This window comes from Rattus norvegicus, chromosome 17, assembly GCF_036323735.1.
Source record: "Rattus norvegicus strain BN/NHsdMcwi chromosome 17, GRCr8, whole genome shotgun sequence".
In the NCBI taxonomy this organism is placed as follows: domain Eukaryota; kingdom Metazoa; phylum Chordata; class Mammalia; order Rodentia; family Muridae; genus Rattus; species Rattus norvegicus.
Window position 1 is genome coordinate 81,720,014 of NC_086035.1, and position 21,788 is coordinate 81,741,801.

The 21,788-nt window shown below is 43.0% G+C and overlaps 1 protein-coding gene across 4 annotated transcripts in view; it reads right to left on the reverse strand.

Moving 5' to 3' along the window:
- Positions 1-21,788, reverse strand: part of St8sia6 (ST8 alpha-N-acetyl-neuraminide alpha-2,8-sialyltransferase 6) — a 198,105-nt gene that overhangs the window by 70,148 nt on the left and 106,169 nt on the right. For 3 of the 4 annotated variants that reach the window (XM_063276253.1, XM_039095558.2, NM_213624.2), the window contains one exon: positions 6,830-6,919. In XM_063276253.1, coding sequence (XP_063132323.1) covers positions 6,830-6,919 — 90 coding nt within the window. Of the gene's footprint in view, positions 1-6,829; positions 6,920-7,536; positions 7,899-21,788 lie in introns of those variants that run through there. The other variant, XM_039095557.2, reaches the window with a different exon arrangement.

Genomic DNA, 21,788 nt, shown 5'->3' on the forward strand with positions numbered 1-21,788 from the left:
CTTGGGATCCTTGACTGCTGACCAGAAAGGACCAGCGTGAAAGGTAGAAGAACAGAGAGCCAAAAGTGTGCATGTCACCTTCAGAAGCAACTTTAAAGTTGAAAGGACACATGTCGTTTATAATTCTAGCCCCAAAACTCTTGCAAATGGCTAAAACCCTTTCTTCCTACAAGGCAACTTGAGGTTTAGAAATCCTTGCTCTGTTAGCAGGCTGTCAAGTGAAATGCTCACACTCTGGCTGATCTGCTGTAATTTACACCATCTCTTCTCACACAGTAATTCAGGTCATGCTGTTCTCTCCAGGGTAATAAAGAATGACAACGTTTTAGGGGCAGTCTTCAATCCACTTCACATGTCACCTGCAATGCAGGGCCTACTTAAGGAGCACCTTTATGCTGCCCCACGAAGAATATATCTTTCAGGAAATTCTGTTGTAATTGAAAACAAAACGGCGTGCGACGGTAACGTATCTATACTAAGTAGTCTGTGGAACGGTCACAGACCAAAAGTGCCAGACAGAGGTTCCCAAGCAGTTCTGAGCATTGTACCTGACCCAGGAAAACTGTCTGAATACAAAGTGGGCCTTTCACGCTTTAATGATTTTGCAGAAAGTTACAGGGGAAGGGCTTACACTTACTTCTGAAGAAGAAGACCTCTGATCCTCTTAGTAGAGACACTATATAAAAGACTCAAGGATTCTAAGATGTACAAGATCACTGTTACACTTTTTCTTTGCCTTAAAATCTTATTTTATTTTATTACTTTATGCATGTGGGTATTTTCCCTGCATGTATGTCTGTGTTCCTCATATGTGCTTGTGGAGGGCGGATGAGGGTATTGGATCGAACCCTCTAGGACTGAGTTACAAATAGTTGTGAGTTACCATGTGTTTGCTTGGGATTGAACCAGGACTTGCTGGAAGAGCAGACAGTGTTCTTAAGCACTTATCCATCTCTCCAGCTTGGTATGTGTGTGTGTGTGTGTGTGTGTGTGTGTGTGTGTGTGTGTGTGTGTTGTTGTTGTTGTTGTTGTTACTGTTTTGGCTTTGTTTTATTTGTCTTTTGAGACAAGGCCTCTAAGCCAGGCCTCAAACTTCATGTGGAGCTGAGAAGAACCTTGAACTTTTCGTTCTCACAATTCTGCCTCCAAGGGCTGGGATTACCATTACCACTTACAATTTTATGTGCTATGAGGATGAAACCTAGAGCTTCTCGGGCATGCTAGACAAGCACTCTATCAACCAGCTACATTCTCCACCTAAGCTGTTACATAAAAGAACTATATCTTTTCATTTGAAGAGACGATTTAAGGAGCCTGTGCTGACTAGTTTTATGTCGGCTAGTCATCTGAGAGAAGGGAACCTCAGTTAAGAAAATGTCTCCATATTATCGGGCTTCAGGCAAGACTATAGGACATTTTCTTAATGAGTGATTGGCAGGAGAGGGTCCAGCCCATTGTAGGCAGTGTCATCCCTTGATGTGTTGTCCTGGGTTCTATAAGAAAGCAGACTGAGTAAGCCATGTTGAGCAAGCCAGTAAGCGGCATCCCTCCATGGCCTCTGCATCAGCTCCTGCCTCCGGGTTCCTTTCCTGTTTGAGTTCTTGTCCTGACTTCCTTCAAAGATAAACAGTGATATGGAAGTGTAAACCAAATAAACCCCTTTGTCTCCAACTTGCTTGTGGTCATCGTGTGTCATTGCTGCAATAGAAACCCAACTAAGACAAGGCCCACAATTAATAGAACAATCGGAATGGTAGAGCTATTAAATACATCTGGAGTAGGGATGCCTGGGTGACCTCAACTGACAGTATTCTCTTTCCACAGCCTCAAATTTTTGGCTGAAAAGAGCTGCCCAGAAAGACCCTGTATCCCAAACACCAAGGCCACATCAACAGCAGTCACAGTCTACTGACTCAAAGCAGTCAGCAGGGTGTGAGTATGGTTGGAATCATCTGTAAACTGTGTAGAGTACGGGATTTCAGTTTGTCTTCCCAGGGCACTGACTGTTAGAGGTGACCATCAGAACCACTGAGTCAGAATTCAGCAGGGAATGCACCCGAGGAAGTTACGTCATCAGGGAGGTTCACTGAGCAGTGTGTGGACAGGAATTTTGCACTCAGACGTTGATTTTTGGGAGACTTCACTAGGGCAGTTCATCATTCTGACCAAAGAGTAGAGACTAAATATCATAACTCTAATTTGGGAATGAAGTCCTGAACTCCTAAAGAGATTGTTCAGAAATTGTTAGCATCTGAGTGTTAACTGTCCCTCAAGTCATGTGTGAAAGGCTTGCTCCCATTTGCCCCTGTTGAGAGATGGTGGGAACTCTGAGGTAAAGCTTGGTAAGAAGCTTTCAGTTATTGGAGGTGAGCCTTTGAAGAGGATTGTGGGATTTCTCTTGGGTTTGCATTCTAGCCACGTGGTGAGCATACCACAGCATGCTTCCTTCGCACCAGAGGCCTAAGAGCTTCATATCCATCTGATCACATACAAAAGTATCGAGGATTCTAGCCCCAGAAAATACCTTTCTCTTCATAAGCTGATTTGTCTTTGTTGCCGATTACAGCAAATAAAACCTGACTAATCACAAAAGAGTCAGAGAAACCAAGAGGAGGTACAAGGAAGGCTCCCCCTCACCAGCACCTTTGAAGCAACTGCTCTGAGGTAAGTGACTTCATTTGTCTGAAGTAGTGGTCAACTTGGATATCCATACAAATGTTTTTCTAAACATACAAGCAAAAACTGTAAATAGTAAGTTTGCCATAATGAGAAATGGGCAAAAAAAATGATAAGATTGCACTTTTAATACAGTTTAAGAACAGCAGAGTAACAACCTAGTGAAGAGGCTTACACTGAAGAAGCCTGGGGAGCCAGTCAGGGGCAAAGGGTCAGTTAGAAAAGCAACCCCAGAAAACCACAAGCCCAAAAATGACAGAAGGAGTCACATAAAAAAAATTGGCATCAGAAGAGCTAAAACTTAGGAATTGATGATAATTTTTAATACTTACAGATTATATGGAACAGAAAGTATTTTTGCAGACTTAAGAAATAAATGATTTCACTTCCTTATTCCCTAAATGTTCATGGAATTTCCATAAATGTTTATGGAATTAGGAGTGCCTAATTCATGGAAAGCACCAGAGACAGAACTAAGACAAAGACACTTCTCACCTTGGAGATCAAGGTTTTAAACAGAGAATAAAGAATCTTGGAGGTGGGGGATGAAGGTAAAGTGTCTACTGTGTAAGCATGAGGGCCACAGTGTGACTGGTCCCAAAAATGTGCCTAAAAGGCAAGAGAGGCATTGTATGTCTGAACCCAGTTGCAAGGAGAGGAGGAGACAGATAGCCTTGAAGCACTGCGACCAAACAAATTGGCTAGCAATGTCAATGAGCTTCAGGCTCAGTGAAAAGACCTTGTTGAGGACTGAAAATGGAGAGGGATTTACAAGACATTCAACATCAACCTCTGGCCTCCATGGACAAACACACCCATGCATGCACATGTAGACACAACCTCATTACTGAGCATATGCAAGACAGACAGACAGACACACACACGCATAGAGGGAGACAGACAGACAGACAGACAGACAGAGAGACAGACAGGGAAACAGAGAAAAAAAGAGAGACAGAGGCAGATAGATACACACACACATGCACACACACAGGAGAGAGAGACAAAGAGAGAGAAAGAAAATTGCCACACATAAGACTCATTCTACTGATTGGCCTAATTCTACTGCTTAATTGTTCTTTTATTCAAAAATGTAGTCAACACTAGGCAGAAATAAAAAAGAGTGCTATTTCCCTCCCACTGTAACTCTGTCTCCTAAATCCTATTTTAGCAACCTGAAAGGGACAAATCACCCGATGAAAGAGAAAATTCTAAGTCTTTAACAGACCATGACAAAAATAGGGCTAAATAATTATTTCTAAGAAAATGAAATTGCTTTTTTCTTTTTTTATCACCATACACTGAATGGCTTTCCCAATTGTCCCCTGCAAGTTTCCTAATTGTTCCCTGGTTGTAGAACTCACAATTCTTGACAATAGACAATACAACTGAAAAAATTAGTCTCCCGTGTGCCAGAATAACACTTTTCCTAGCAGTGGGCCATTTGTGCCTGCTCTCTCTAGACCTTCCCTGCACAGAATACTAGTACAGGCTAATTATATGAGCTAATCAAAAATTGTTTGTGTAATGGGAAGGCAAGCCCTAGAAGAACAGGGGAAGAAAGGTCTCACCATCAAACCCCAAACAACAGGACAAGGCTGAGAAAATGCCTAGGAGAGCATGTGCTTGGACATTCTCATTAGTGTACTGCAGTTAACTGTCTGTCCCTGCACACCAAGCATTGTCAGCTGTCCCACCTCAGGTCAGAACATTAGAGAATTTCGCCATGCTGACTGCCATGCTGACTCAGTACCTTGCCAGGATGTGCGGAAACTGACCGTCCTTCTGTTGAAGACTTTAAGGAGGAAACATGGACAACATCAGCAAGAAGGTCAGCCAGAGGCAAGGCCACATGCTGGCATGTGTTTGGCGGAAGGAATTGACAGATTTCTGCAGGGCATGCTAAGCGAAGAGTATCGTTTTCCACGGTCAACTGTCATGTTTCTTGATGTCACGTGTCTCATGTGTGAAGGGAGCTACAAGAGGTTTAGAATGGAGTGCCTCTCTGGAAAAGCTAAAGCAAAGCCCTGTAACAGCCACAGACAGGATCGAAACGGATGAGAAATGGCACCAACAATGCAGGAGCCATTTTGAGTCCAGTGAGTGGACTGTGCAGGTGAGAAGTGTTGGCACATCTGTCCAATCCATCTACAGGACTGTTCTCAAGAGTGAGGGCAGATTATAGGGACCACTAACAAAAGAGAGAACGAGAGAAAGAAGGCAATGGAGAGGGAAGGACGGAGGGAGGAAAAGGTAGATAGATAGATAGATAGATAGATAGATAGATAGATAGATAGATAGATGACAGACAGACAGACAGATAATCATAAACTCATATTCATCTTTTTTGCGAAGGATGTGTTTCAGTTAACCTGGAAACCCAGAATGGTTGTGTGGAGGACATTTCTTTTTCTCCCTCACTCTTTTTGATCCCTTACGCAGGTTCCCTCGTGCTCAAATCCAACAAGTAAATAGTAAAAGACTCTAGAGTGTGCAGAGGAAGTCTGGGTAGGCTCACCATTCTGAACAAAGGCAGTCAAAAACTGGGGAGCTATAAAGGACTAGAAGCAGGAATAGAGCATTGGGTGTGGCCATGGGGGCCACGTGGTACAGGAGGTTTCTCCGGCAAACCTAGCACTAGTCGTCTGGATCTGAAGAAAAATAAGATCCATCCCTACTAGTCCATCTGTTGGGCAGAATTAGGCTGTCCAACTGGATTTACTCAAACCAGAGCTCACATTACATTCTTATGCTTCCCAGTGATTTCAAGGGTCCGGGTAGTCAGGAGGCTCAGACAAAACAGAGAGAGGCATGGGATATCGAGAGCTGCCATGTTGATCCTGCCTTCCCAAGATGGACTGAGTCTGAAACAGTCCATGATATTTCTACGTGAGCTGCATGAGAGTCTTCACATAGCTGGCTCCATTGTGAAACACCTCCCAGTTGCATTAAGTGCCCAGCCTGCAGAACATTCTCCAAGGGTACCTGCCTCCTGCATGCCAGGGAGCACTTAGCTGTCTTAGTCAGGAAGCGCAGCCTGCTAGGGAGCTCAAAGCATCTAACTAAAGCCCTAAACCGACTTGTCCCAAGCTACAGTTGCAAAACAGGCTGGACCAGTCCACCTACACCTTGGTTTCTCCTCTCAGGTCAACCTCCCACACACCCTGAAAGAGAAAGTTCATTACCTGCTTAATCCCTTCCTCTGTCAGCCCCATTTTCACAGTTGAAACTTGAGAAGGGGGTATTAGCATAAAGCACTGAAGTAAAGCACAGAGAAGGAAGAAGGACCCTGGGTCAGTCTCTCTTGAACAGAGGAAATGAGCTCTGTCTCTTGCCTATTGCCAGTTTCTCCTATTCTCAGCCAAGCCTGCAGCAAATGCAATTTAGAACACTTCCTTTCAGAAGATTCTCTCACACTCCCCCAACTCCCCACACACACCCTTTTTCTTTTTGGCAGTCCTGGGATTGAACCTCAGGCCCTGTGTGTGTTAAATAAGTCCCCACAACTTGAGATACATGCCCAACCCCCTTCAGGGAGCTAACAAACACAGCACAGCTCCACGCTTCACAGGTAGAGCCTCGATCCCGTTTTAATAGGTTTCTCCAGCTACAATCCAAGCAGTGCACCAGATATCAAAACTTCGGGCCACCGAACACCTCTTCCATACATAGAGTGTAGACATGTTGGCTTGCCCTCTCCCTAGTTTGAAGAAGAGGAGGTAGGAGATCATTGGAAACTATGAGATTGTTAACTCCTGTCAGTGAGTGATAGGTGAGCCATAGCTGGGGCCAGAGGTAAGCCATTAACCTGAAGTCCAAAGCAAAATTTTGTGGACAGAGCATTTTCCTAGGATAATTCCTCAAACACACATCAGATCTTCAGGAGGGTGTGCAGGCTTTAAATTTTAGCCAGGACACATAGAGGCACATAATAAATGTGGCTCTAGGACAGAGAGTCTGAGTTCTTTAGCCCAGTATGGCCTTGCTCTGCACTGTATCCGTGCTCCGTCTTCCACAACTGGGGGGACATTCTCAGAGCCAAATCAAGCCTGAAGAGAGCCCAGCCTTATTTTCCAAACCATTTCAGATATGCTTTGCGATGCTTTGAATACAAAACACTTATTTAAAACTAAATGTGGAGAGGGAAACTTACCGTCTCGTTTTGTTAGCTAAAGAGTCCAAGCTATATTTCAGGCCTTTGCATTTCTCTGCAGTCTCGGGTGTCTTCTCGTCCAGATATGTGCTGTTTCAGGAAAGAGATTGGAAAAGAATTGATTTAATATCAAACCGTGTAAGATGTTATTAATAAAAATCAGATTTAATTGATAAGGGTGTATCGAAATGAAGCCTGGCTTTTAGTCCATTATTGAATTTCTCCCTGGGAAAGGAAATTGATATTGTTACGTCTGATGGATCTAAATTTTCAAAATTACACTGTAAAGTGAAACTGAATTACACTGTAAAGTGAATCCACACTGAAGGTGTTGTATTTCCATTTTTTCTTTTTTGTATTTTCAGGTTAGTATTTATAATAAATAAGTGGTTTTAAGCATTCTATGTAAATAGCTTTTTTTAAAGAGCTGTCTTGGGTAAGAAGTCTAGAGATACAGGAAATTAATATTTTCTCCATAAAGGGCATAGGTGGATCTGGCCAATGATTGCTGCAACCATTCTGCTATACCAGCCTCACTATTTGCTTTTATGAACTCAGAAAATCCAAGGTGGAACAGAGGCAAACCAAAAATCAGCATCAGGACAAAGGACTCATGTATATAATGACCTCCATGAATTCATTCATGTGGTTCAACTGAATCTCTGAAATACCAAATTTCATGTACACAGGCATGTTAAGTAACTGACCCGTGGACACCGGGAAGGTCATCTACACACTGTAAACACACTGTGTCCGGATCCACTAGGAGAGAGACAAGAAAACACATCCGAGATCTTTTCTGGAGTCGAGACAGACAGGACTTCTTGATACACTGAGCCTGAGAGGTAACAGAGAAGGCATGAGGGTAAAGAGATAAGCAAGATAGACTCATGGCTAACTCAACAATACTTCATAGAGGAACATGCTTCCTGAACATACTGGCTGTGGGTTACCCACGGGCTCACAAAATCTCACTGAGGGCCAGCACCGTGGCTCCAAGCCCCGTGACCTGATTTCATGCGGGTGAAAAGAACAGATTCCTACAAGTTGTCTGACCTTCACAGCATGTAAGCATGACACATCATCATCACACACACACACACACACACACACACACACACACAAATGATGATGATGATGATGATGATGATGATACACTTGATAAAACAAACACTCTATGAGTCCCGATATAATTTCCTTCCCCACTTCTTCCTTTCCACCTCTCCTTTCTCGAGCAACATTTCCTTCAATATTCAAATGTCATTATCATACTTCCAAGCATTTGTTTATTTCTAATTTGTTTTGTGTTTTATTCAGGCAACGCCGTTAATGAAGTGAATTACCCAGCCAGTAGTGCTTTGAATTATGATGGCTCCGTAATGCTCAAATGTGGGCTGGTGACAACCAGGCTCCAATAGAACTGTCGCATACACCTTCCCTTAAACTGGAGAACATCTTTCTTAATAAAAACAAAACGGCTTTGCCCAGCTATAAACCAGGCAGGCTGTGTGCAAATCAGAGGAGAGTATCTCATGCAGAGTGGAGATGACAGGGTAGAGACTGAAGAGACAAAGGGGGGATCTTTGGAATCAGTGAGGCTGACCTTGCCTTTGGGCTTCACTCTGGCCTTAACCTTTGGCAGGAGAGATTCTCTTTCTTAATTCCTTCCAATAAAGCAGCTGTCAGGATTAAATGGGGGTTTGTATGACAGGACCTGACACAGAGAAGCCAATAAATATCTGTGGAGTTCTTGCTGTAGACTCATTGTTGAACTTTGCCATCAGGTCAGTCAGTCCTTCCTCTAGACCAGTTATTTCATCCTCACTGGGGCTGCCTACACCTCTCTCTGCAGGGAGTCACTCAATCCCAAGAGAACAGGCAAGGGGTCTTAGAGTTTCCTTTGACATCTGTGTCTCTCCATCTCTTGTTTCATTTGAAATTTTCAGTTTCTTCCCTGTCCTCTACCTTTCACTGGGGTAAGGAAACAAGAAACCTCCATAGCTCTGAGGTGGGAAAACTCAGGACCAGCAAACATATCCATCTTAAAGGTGGGCATGCAGCCTCGAGGGGATGTTATGGTGAGCCTTCTTTAATGTCTGGTTGGGGGGCAGGTTTCTTATAAGTCAAAGGAAACAGAGAAAGGGGCAGTCATGAGGAAAACAAGAACGTCAAAGACTCTGAGTCAGAAACAGCGTGGTAAAACAAGAGACTGCTATGAGTCAACTGTGGGCTGATGTGTAAGTCCTCCCAGGGATCTAGTCAGAATGGTTGCCAAAGGACCAGGGTAAAGGTCAAACAGACCTGGCTATTGCAAGCCACAGAAATAGCCACAGAAGCAAATAGCATCACAGTGCGCTACAAGGAGCTCATTTTAAACCAGATGAAGGGTGAGAAGATCCACCTGGTACTAAAGCTCAATGTGATCTGAGCTGTTGGTGAAGGGAACGGGAGCAGAATGGGATTCGAACGCCTTCCAGGCACTGTCTATACCAACAGACTCTGCAAGCTCTAAGTACGATTTCTGTCTCCCTCTCCTCCAGCTCCTTATTGTTGTATAATTCCAGTTCATTGTAATTTTCCGATGAAAACCTCTTACAAAATTATATCAAAGAGAAATAATAAGCTTATATATTCACCACCAAACTCCACACCAAGCACCCTGCCCAACCTCCCGCCTCAGCCACCAAGGAGATTTGTCTTATGTAGCATCGCGATTTTCCCCCTGGAGATGTGCCAGAACTTGGAGACTAAGTTGGTTTTTAAAGTTTCTCAGACCAGGAGGCTGAGATGACTCCAACTGTCCCTCCTGGTGGCGCTTCTCTGCAAGGTGACCATCTCTGCTCACCTATTCCTGTTCAAGCCTGTCTCGCTCTGCATCTGAGGCATTTGTCACATCTGTCACATATTGCCAGCATCCCAGATGCCTTCCTCCACCGACATCCCCCCCACTGGTTGCGAAATAAGCAACTGAAGAAATAAAGCTCCTACCATAGATATCCCTGGACCTGGTGCCTATAGGGCTGGTGAGTTGATAAATCCATGGTGTCCGATTGGTCAGGCCTTGGATGCGCCTTAACAATTCTATTTCAAGCCTCAGTTCTCTCAGTGGCCATTCTACACATTTGGTTCTTCCAGTGTCTTGACCACTCACTGCCCTCCTAATGTGGCATTCAATCATGCTGCCTGTTTCAGAGAACACGGTGCTGCTGGGTGTGATTAATCCATGGCTGTCAGACCTGACTTTCCGTCTGAAAGAAAGACCTCCTCCCTCACATGATGATAATGTATCTGCTACCCCATCCTTCTCTGTCTCCTCCGCAAACAGGTCCATCTCCACTCCTTTTTCCTGGAAGCACTTTTACCCCCTGACTGTCTACCAATGCCAAGGTCAATTCACTATTGTCTGGAAAGCAAAAGCAAAAGACATCACCTTCCTATTTCCCTTTCTTTATTTCCTATCCTGATTGCAAGCCACAGCTGCCCACTTCCTCTATTTAAAAGTTCACTGACTGGCTCTCAGCAAGCATCATGTCAAAGGAGATCTCAGTGCCTTGCCTTTGCTTCTCAACCTTCAGCAGTATCTGGTTCTACCCACAATCCTCCTTGCTCCCCTGCCTCTGACTCCTAGTCACAGCCCTTCTGCAGCTTTTTTCTGGACCATTGTGAATGTCTGGATATTGCCTGTCATTCTTTTTCTGATGTGACTTGGTAATGACTGGTCTTCAGCTACAAGTCTTCTGTACGTAGCCTCTGGGTCTCCTGCCTTTGACACCTGCCTTTTCTCCCTAAACCTCTCCACAGACCTCTATTTCCTTCATCTATTATCATTGTCCCACAGTGGGCTGTGTCTCATGAACACTTGATCTGAGCATGCCATTTCTCTGCTCCAAATAATCTCCCTTGGGACATGTAGTCATCTATCTGACTAGCCTTCAACTGTAAGTTTAATGATGGTTTGCTAACTACTAAATGGTACACATTTCCTTTTCTCTCCATTCCCTGCAAGCCTTATACCATGAGTTCTGACCACCTTTATTACTTAATAGAATTTGTTTCTTTGGTGCCAACAGACAAGCCTTTAGGCACATTTTCCACATGTCGGCATCTCAGGAGGAAGAACTCTTTAATAAGACTGTGGGAAGATGATACAAAAGCAAGCATTTTACCTTTCATTGTTATCTCCCTGGATGCTGGGCTTTCTTGAAAATTCTGCTTTAACAGGTCATCCTTGAGTTGAAAGTAATCACTTTCCAAGTCCACCTGACAGCATTTCACCAGAAAGCAAGGAGTTGGGAGACTGTACTATCTCGTGCCAGGTAATAGACAGTAAGCCTCTGGTACCGCAGAGGCTCTGTCTCAAAGCAATGACGTTACACAAATCTGCAGAATTCTGCCACTGGCACTTAGCATCCACTAAGACCGCTCAAGAACAGAATGAGTGTGACCTTCTGTGTGTGACCTATAATCATGCAATCAGTTCCCCGGCCAAGTAAAACATTCCTAGGAACAATCTGCATGCAAGGAACAGCAAGTGCATCTAAGTTCTATTTATGGTAGCATAATAGGTGTCACAACGTAAGGCTTAAAGTACAATCAATTTTACTCTCTGAGGAATGGATGCATTAATAAACAGCCATGGGTAGTTTCTAAACACAGAGGGCTCAAGCAAGGATTTCTTTTAAAAAAATAAATATGTTTAATATCTTTTTCTACATCCAAGAGTAATGAGATTGGAAATCATGCTGACCACCAGCAGAAAACCCTATGCAGAGGGGGCTATCAGGCTGGCCAGCCTCTGGGACTCAGACCCTGGTCATCTCCTGAGTCCTAATTCTAAGCTCAGCAAACAAATTTTGTATGATGTGTTCCCTATCCCAGAGAGACATTCTGAAAAGAGAAGGGCAAGTGTGATCTTGACTTTCAACTTGATAGGAACTAATATCAACCAAGAGATATGCCTCTGGGCAGTCTGTAAGGGGTAGTCTTGGGAAGGATGAAGTAAATGGAGTAGATTCTCCCCAAGAGTGGACAGAACTTTCCAGAAGGTCCAGAAGATACAAAGTTTTAGGGGGATATGTCGTTCGTGTGTTTGCATCTTGCTAGTCTGAGCATCTACCCTTGTGTTGCCACTGCTGGTGCCATGATTCACAAACATTGGAACAACCCAGACTCTTCTGAAGATAGGGCCTTCTAAAGAATTCTCCAGGTCTTCATCACCAGACGGAGACCACTGAGTCTCAGGGCTTTGTATTGAACAGCTATCAGGTTCTCACATTCTGCAGTTCACACACTGCCATTGTTGGGCTAACCGGTCCCTTTGGTATAAGTGAACCTGATAAGTCTTTCATAACAATTGTTCATTCTATCAGTTCTGTTCCTCCAGAGACATCTGTACAGCAAGCATCCAGCCCACCGTGTAGCTAGTTACTCTCCGTCCCCAACAAAATAGTGTTCTGCCTTAGGAATCATTCTTGGATGTGAGAAGCATTGCTTCTGAAATGCCCATACTCAGAAACTGATGGAAGCATGACTTGTTGCCTACAAAGATGAGAGACAGATCCTGGTCTTCTCCTTTGCCTGGTCGTTCATCAGTTATGTATGGAGTCTATACCATGTGCCTTGGAGACAGAAGGCACTTGAGATGCTACAGTGAATAAAGCCATATCCTTGAAGCAAGCCATCTTCTGGGGAAGGCAAGCCAGTATTTGCATACATATCATTTGACTTTGCAGAATGATAGCCAGCTATTTTCCATAATCATATTAATTTCAAGAAACTATGAATCTGTGCATTCAATTCAAAATATAGGAACTGCTTTTAAAATGACAGCACAGATAGAGACTAACTCTTTTAAACATGAACACTGCTGGCAGCTTCAACTGTAAAATATTCTGCTGATCATCTCTGTTTACTTGGATATCATTTTTTTCCATTTGCCATCAATGAAGATTAATCGGCCACCCCTCAATATTAAATCAGTTATCAAGATGCATTCTTGAACATTCCCATCATGGAAAGACAGTTTTCAAAATTGTACATTTGAAGCTTTTGTAGATATATAAAATGATATATATTAATGGTTTTCTTTTGCTCAAAAGGGACCTAGTTAAAAGAAGAATCCGCAGTAACAATGCATTTATAAATCATGAACACTGCAATGAATATGCGGGGGTAAAACCAGGTAGGGATGGGCAAGATAATTTGCATATTGATGGAAAAAATTAGTTTGCCTGATGTTAACAGCTTAGAGTTCTCAAATATCTTCCAGAGGATCATACTAAGATAATTTAGAGTTGGGGGATCGAAACACATCAAACTTACTAATGAACCTGCTGGCTAGCTTTCCTAGTTACTGGGGGAGAAAAAGTATCAGCAGACTTACGCAATGGTGAACCCTATGAACTCTAATGGCAATCTGGCAGTCAAGATGTGCCCACAATGGGAATAGTGGCACCCCAATGATGGGTGCAACCAACCACGCTTTGCTTAGATTTGGGGTGAGATCCATGGGAGAAATCATGCCTGCAACTACACATCTGGGGGGAACCCCTGGATGTGGAGGTCATGCAAGGGGGATAGTACTGTTATTTAGTTAAGTTGATGTGACATCAAACTGCCAATTAAACATGTATGTTTGCAGCTATAGACAGATGATCTGTCTCTGCCTTAATCAGAGAATCTTCATTCTGTGATGGTTCTGTACACGCAGAGGCTCATGGTTGTTTATGATGCTGAGAATAAAGAACAACTGAGCACCCAGCTCTAAACAGGTCACATACCAGTCCCTTGAAGTCCAAGAATTGGATGAAGCAGCAGCCTACAGAATGGGAAAAGATTTTACCAACTGCACTTCTGATAGAGGATTGATACGCAAAATACATAATGAACTCCAAAACAATCCAAAAAAGTCAAGAAAACAAATAACCCAATTAACTGTGGGAGTATAGATCTAAGCAGAATTCTCAAAAGAGGAAACTCAAATGGCCGAGAAACACTTAAAGAAATGTTCATCATCCTAAGTCATCTAGGAAAGGCAAAACAAAACCATTTTGAGATTTCATCTGATACCGATCAGAATGGCCAAGATCAATCAAACAAATGACAACTCGTGCCGGCAAGGATATGGAGCAAGGGGAACACTCACTATTACTGGTGGGAGTGCAAACTCATGCAGCCACTAGAGAAATAAGTGTGGCTGTTCCTCAAGAAGTTGGGAATGGATGTAGCTCGTGTTCCAGCTATCTCACTTGTGAGCAGATACCCAAAGGTCCCTTCATCTTACCACTTGCTTAACTATGTTCTCTGCTGCTATTCATAATAGTCAGAAACTGGAAACAACCCAGATGTCCGTCAATATACGAATGAATAAAGAATACGTGGAATAGGTACACAATGAAACATTACTCATTCTCTTAGAAAATGAAATCGTGGAATTCACAGGTACATGGATGGAACTAGAAAAAAAAAATCACCCCGAGTAAGGTATCTCAGAACCAGAAAGACAAACGTGCTATACATTTGCTTTTACGATGTGGAAATTAGCTGCTAAGCCCATGCTAGCCAAGCTGCAATCCATAGGAACACAGAGGTATGTATAGAGTAAGGAACTGGGGGATCTCCATTAGGAAGGACAACAGAATAGTTATGGATGGATGAAAGAGGGGATGAATGGGAGAATCGAGTGGGAGGGGGATGGAAGAGAAGAAGAACAGATGAGATATACAGAGAGACGGCTAAAATTAAAGGCCATTTGAGGGAGAGTATGGAAACCTAATGTCCAAGTAGAAGCATCCTAAAAGATATCCATACATAAAGCAATTACATGAAACCAACAAATAATGAGTGAGACAGACCTCTACTGGCCATCTCTTGTCACCAGATGAAGCTTCCAGTGCCTAGACTGTGTTATACTTAATTGAGTTGTTGGCCAAAAGGCTCCCATCGAAACATCCCAGGCTACTGCCAATACTATAGGTTGTTCTCCACAAACTGTGAAGGCCCCATTGGTGAAGACAAGAACTCACTGAACATGGAGAAGCTGAGCTGGGGTCTAAGTACAGCATTCACTCTTACATTCCAGTATCTGTAGTACAGAAAGGCAAAGCACATGGTACCAAAAGAAATATAAATACCAACCCAGCCACAAAACCTTTGATCGACAGTGGTAGATCAAAATATGCTAGGACAATGGTCGTCCAGACCTTATCAGAAGAACAAACTAACGTCTGATTTTATTTAAGGGTATGAGATGGGACCCATACCGTACACTGCGTGGGTGACCAAGAATCTGAGTCTATACCCCAGAGACGTAGGGTAAAACTAAATACTATGGTTCTATTAAAAGCATGTAGCTGTAAAATAACCTCCAATGTCACTCTGGTATACTCATAGGTGAGTGCCTTGCTCAACCATCATCAGAGCAAACGTTAACAAATACAGGGCCCCACAGCCATACATGATGCAGAGAGAGACCTCAGAGCACTCCGTCCTAAACGGGATATCTCCACCAGAGCTCAGGGATCGCTGAGGAAGAGGAGACAGGAATAGTGTAAGAGCTAGAGGGGATAAAGGACATCCAAAAACCAAGGCCCTCTAATCAACAGGATCCATGCACATATGAGTCACAGAGACTGAGGCACCATGAGCAGGGCCTACATGGGTCTGCACAGCTGGGTCCTAAAGCTGATGGGAGAAGTGGATACATGCCCCATCCCCAACCCAGCCATCATTGCCAATCAATAACCATTTGTAAATGAAATTTTATTTTTTTTCTTCAAGGGAATCATGCTAGGGAAACAAGCTACCTCAAAGATAGAGTGGCATGACCAGTAGCTAGCCAACACAAAATGAACTCAGCGTATCTTTGGAGGATCCTTGTCTCAGAATGTCAAATCATTTTTTTTAATCTTATTTTTTAATTTTTTATTTTACTTATACACGTTTTCCTTCTTTTTACCCTTCAGGACCTTTGGCTATATTTTTGGCTTCCAGTATAGCATTTTTATGGGATTCCTGAGTGTGTGAATGAATGGGTCTGTTTCTATTCTTTTCTTTCTATTCTGTAACTATTTCTTTTCTTTCTGTTTGATGCACCCTGTTCCTGTGTGTTAATTTTTGTTTTATTTTGTTATTACACTGTAGAAGTCTGTTAGTTTTCTAACAAGGGACAGGAGATGGCTATGGATGGGGGGGGGTGGCTAGGAGAAGCAGAGGAAGTGGAACTGAAATCAGGATCTATTTGTAGTGGGGGGGTATTACTTCATTAAAAGGAGACAAAAGGAAAACGAAAAAATCCCCCACATCTTTAACAACACCGTTATGCAAGACCAAAGAGTGAATTTATAGTCCCAAACTTAACGGACTTGTTTCTTCTGAACTCCAGTCCCTCTCCAACCCAGGGCTTTCCTCAAAGAGAAATGGATGCCCCGGGCTTAGGTGTGGCTAGTTGTCTGGTAGAGCCAGAAAAACTGATTGACAGGAGTAGACTGATGGGGCGGGGGTGTTACCAAAAGGACAAACCTGATACGAAGATTTATGAAAATGCCTAACCCAGTGGACATGAGGGTGGTCTTAATTGGCATATTGAGGCAGTGAGAAAATAAAATGGGAGCAGGCTGGAAATACGTGGCAAACCTTGGGGCACTTGGTCTCACTTCACAAATGACGACTCCTGAAGCGTGAAATCCTTAGGCGCTTGAAGCAAGTATAACAGCTTTAAGTCAGGAAGGAGCCTGCCCACAGTGAAAATGTTTTTCCCCTCCAGATCTGGGCAATTTTAAAATAAAATAGTCTTTTTGATGACCCCCCCCAACTTCATTTTCTTACTCTATAATCGGGATTGTTTTATTTCTCATTGGGATACTTTGAATTAGAAAGTTTCTGATATGCTTAGAATATTTTAATAATATCTGTATTTTGTGTGTGTGTGTGTGTGTGTGTGTGTGTAGATACAGATGAGGATGCATGTGGACATGTGTGCACATAAGTGCACACGGAGGTCAGAGAACAAGTTAGTGTCATTCCTCAAGAACCATTCATCTTCTTCTTTAAAGACAGGGTCTTTCACTGGCCTGAAGCTTGTAAAGTAAGCTGAACTAGATGAACAGTGAACCCCAGAGATCTAACTGTCTCTGCTTCCCCACCAGTGAGATTACAAGTATGGACCACTGTACCCTGCTGAGTTCTAAGGATGAAACTTACTTCCTTGTGCTTTCGAGGCTACCAAGGGAGTTGTCTCCTTACCCTTGTTTCAACATAATTTTGATGCAAAAACTTACATGTATTCGTGTGGTCAGGAATGAAGGATGTGATAGAAGCATACAGTGTGTGGCCATTAGGCAGTGGGTGTTTTGAACGCCTCCCTTATGTCTATTTTATTTATTCTCTAGAAACATGCAAGTTACGTACTGGGTGCCACATGTCAGTAAATGAGGAAAGTAAGACATCTCTAAAATCACTCTCCTAGTTAAGAGTGGATTTTTGAATCCATATACTATGATTCCATGTGCTTAACCCCAACACGATCCCATTGCCCTTCAAAGTTCCTTGTCTCTAACATCACTGACTCCCCTTTCCAATCATCTCTTCTGAGTTTATGAGAAGTGACAGGGTTCTCTTTTTGATCAAACCCTGTTAAACCTTACCCTGAACTCTGTTCAACTAGCTCCTGTTATTGGGTATGCCCTTAAGAGCCCAATCTACCAATAACCTTGCTCAGTGGGGTTATCTTGAACCCCTTACCCTTGCTGAGTTTTCTCAGCATCCGATCAAACGCACCGTCTACTGCCTTACAGTTAGTTTTAACTGTCAACTTGACAGTTCCCAGAGTAACCTGAAAAGGGGGTCTCAGTTGAGTATCTCTTGGATGAGGTTGGATTGTGAGAATGTTCGTGGGAGGTTGTCTTGATTGTTAACTCTTGTAGGAAGCTCCAGTCCCCTGTGGGAAGCACTGTCCCTAAGTAGTCCTGGGCTGTACAAGAAGCTAAAGGTAAGACTCTAAGTGAGCTAGCAACAAACTTTCCCCTTAGTTTCTGGTTCATGTTCCTGCCTTGAATTCCTAAACTGACTCCCTTCAATGATAGAGGGTGGTCTGGCAGTGTAATTCAAACTTTTCCTCCCCTAAATGCCTTCTGTGTTTTTAATAACGGCAAGAGAAAAACAGAGTATCTGATCACTTAGATCTGCCTTCAGCAGAATCCCATACCTGAGCTCTCTTTACCTTAAATCTTTCCCCCTAATCATTTCCCATACATTGACAACACCATATATAAATGGCCCGGTGTTATAAACCCCTGCTTTTCCCTCTGCTCAGAGTTGAGCGCATGTTTGTCTACTATAAAACTCCATGACAGTAACACCTATGGTGACAGATATCTAAATAAAGTCTGCCTCGCCAAAGTGACCAGTGTTATGGATGATTTTGTTTCTTAGAGCCATTTGTCACTGTTAGACATTGTAGATAACAACAGCAACACAAAAGCATCCTGGTTTATAGGCATGCAAAGAAGGTATTTCCAGTGGAGAGACAACCCCTCTGTAGGCACCCACAGAGAACAACTTAGTTTGGTCTTCACGCTCACCTCTCTTCTGAATTTATCAGTGTATCTGTGATATAAACTCTCCTTGCAAACCGTTATAACATCTCACATGTTTCCTCACTGATACATGTCGTAGAAGCTATGTATCAGTGAAGAGAGAGAAGTTCACTCTTACAACTGCGTGAGATGTGTTCTTGCCTTCTGATGAAAATCATCTTTTAACACCCCACCCCATATGCACGCTGAAATCATTTCAGAGTGGAATAAACAGAGGACCCTGATCAAGAAGATAAAGGTTGGTGGCAAAAAAAAAGACATTAATGCCGATCTCTATTCTGCTCCACAATGTGCCATTAACCTTAGGAAAGTTGTTTAACCTTTCTCTGTCTGGGGATAATGCTATCATGTAGAGGTGATGTGAAGTTTGTAGGAGGTAACGCGTGGGCAAAGTTCAGCCCGGTGATGGGAATGGGTAGCTAGTGCATGTAATAAATGGCATTTGGGAAGAGCAGCAGTGCGCACTGCACTGGTTATCACTGTGGTGGTGGTGGTGACTCCTGATGCGGTGTCTCTCCCACTGCAACATGCCCTTGCATCTCCTGAAAACTTGTATTAAAATGCAAATGTTGGTCTAGTAAATGGGGTTGGGCCCTAATGTGTTACGACTCTAAAAGAGTCCCAAGTGCTGCCCATCTACTGACCTGATGGAAGTGGTTTGAGTTACAAGGTCTTAGAAGTCTCTGAGTCAAGTTCTTCTGCCCTCATCGTCTCTTTCTTAACAGCCCACTATGGTTAAACCTGGTTGCCCAACGTGATGAGGTTTATAAGCACCATGAGAAAACTTTCTGAGCCTGAGCATGTCTGCAAAGGATTATCTAGATAAGGTTAATTGATGTGGAAAGAGCTAGTCTAATGTGGGGTATCAATGCATGGACTGGGGTCCTAAATTAAAGAGAAGGAAAGCCAAGATCTGCTACTCTCCACTCCCCGACTGCCAGTGCCAACACAAGCAGCCACCTCAAGCTCTCCACTGCAACCTCTGACCTCCTGAACTGTGACCCCAAATAGACCTTTCTCCCTTAGGTTGATATTGTCGCGTATCATTCCAGCGATCAGAAAGGCAGCTGATCCACAGCCTGTAGTGAGATTTCACAGACGGAGATTCGGGGGATTCTTAACAGCTGAAGTGCAATGTTGGTAGAAGAAGCAATAAAATAATTTGAAAATCTCGAGAACAAAATGAGCTAAATCATATGTCACTAAGTGGGGATTCTTTTTTCCATATGAAAGGCACAACAAAGGAAAGAGTGTCTGAGGAGTCTGTGTGCTGAGAACACTTAGCGTAATTGCTTTTCTGACTCAGCTGCAAGGCTCAGGATCCCAGTAGCGCTGCCACAGAGAACACAGGGTAACCTGCAACAAAGCAGAGCCTCCCAGCAGCCTTGCATGAAATCCGGCCTATGAATGCAGCCCTCGAATGTCCATTAGGCAAAGCCTTGATGACAGCTAAAGGATGCAGGGCACCTCTGAAAAGTCATCAGGGGATGCAGACACAGGAGATGTCGTTAGATGTCAGTTATATCCACACTGAAGCATCAAGTCTCCCCTAATGTCAGTCAGCCCAGTCTTCCCAACCAAATGACTGTGTTTCTGTCCTAGCAATAGTTTTTCACTCAGTCTTGACAAATCAACTTTTGAGACAAGAGCATTAAGGAGAAAACACCTTGGTTTTCACGACCCCCATTTCAACCAACCCCCTCCATTTTTTATTTACTCAGACTGGTCTCAAACGTGGTGTTTAGCCCAGGCTAGCCTCAGACTTGGATGGTCCTCCCTCAACCTCCTGAGTGCTGAGATTGCAGATGTACACTCCTATAATACTGACTCTAGGTAACTATTGCGAGTTTCTGTGAGTAGAATGGTGTATTCTTGGGTCATTGTAAGGAAAGATGGAGCCCATGTTAGCAGACGGGAAACAGAGACAGTCTGATGGTGATGCCTGCTGAAGGCAGAGACTTCAGAAAAGTCCCATGTCACAGAAACTTCAACACTACAAGAACTAGCTGCTGAGTACACATGTGTGAGAATCTTCTCATGGCTGTTCGTGTTTGTCTGTAGAGTTCAGAGCAATGATTGCAAACAAACAAACAAACAAACAAACAAAAAACCAGAAAACCAAACAACCTTTTAGAAATAATGTGCAAACCTTGGGGAGATACCTTATGTCTCAAATAAAATAATAATTGTATATAACAAAAAAATTAATCAAAATGGCAAATGGAATGAAAATCTTTCCTTTCCTGTGGTTTCAGAAATATCATGACAGGAAAGATCTGAAAAAAAATTATTTCCAGATTTAGGATACAAAGAGGAGAACTACTTCATTCAGTTAATGGGAAACATGGTAATAAAACTGAGATTTCTGCTTTTCCTAAAATGGATATTTTATAAGATGGTGATAGAAACCCAAAACATTTTTGAAGAAGGAGTTCCAAAAGGAATTCCCACCTTTCTCAAGTGTTTGGCTAGAATCAGGTAAGAGAGCCCTGGCCTTGGCCTGTGGGTCACTGTAAACTGTTCCTTTGTCTCCCTCTGCTGAGACTGATCACCCTCATGACTCCCTAATAAATTGGAACCAGTGAATGAATAAATGTCCAAACAGATGGGAAGGCTCAAGATTGTAACTCACATAAGGAAAAGGAGATCCCGAAGCCAGTCCCAGCAAAAACATGGAACATTCTAGGGAAAAAAATGAAAAGGAAAAAGAGCTCCTAGAACAAGGGTCTTCTGATAAGCCCCTTGCTAATTTTAAGAATTAGTTAATCTGATGGACTCAAGCTCTTCGTTCTATTTAATTGAGATTTTGTGACATTTATAAATGAAGTTATTTAAATTTTCTCATTAATATTTAATGAAGGTCTAAGGGAAGTGTGTGTAGCCGAATTTACTGTGCTTAGGTATACTGTAATTAAGAAAGGTTAGAAGAGTGTCCCAGGAGGCCTATCATTCACAGCCTGAAGCAATATAATTACAGACAGAGTCCAACCAGAAAACAGTACAAAGACATAACCTTTGAGAAGCTGGAAAAGAAGTGACTCAGATGTGGTATTAGGTTCTGAGAAGTGCAGTCAATCAAGTGTCATCTCAGGCAAATCAGGAGCAATAACCCTCCTTGATGAATCTGAACTACATTCAAGTGTATTAATTTCTCACCTCCATGTCTGCCGATTTAGGCACCATTTCTTGGTCAATACAATGTCCTGGTGTGACTTCCCTTATAAGCTGGGATAACCTTACTCTAGGTAATGTAGAACTGTTTTGTCTTGTTAGAGTTTTATTTGGAAGTGGACTGGCTCTTCCTTTCAACCTTGTCCTCTCCCCTTCTAAACTGGCAGAGCCCAGAAGCTGCCTTCATTGGCCAT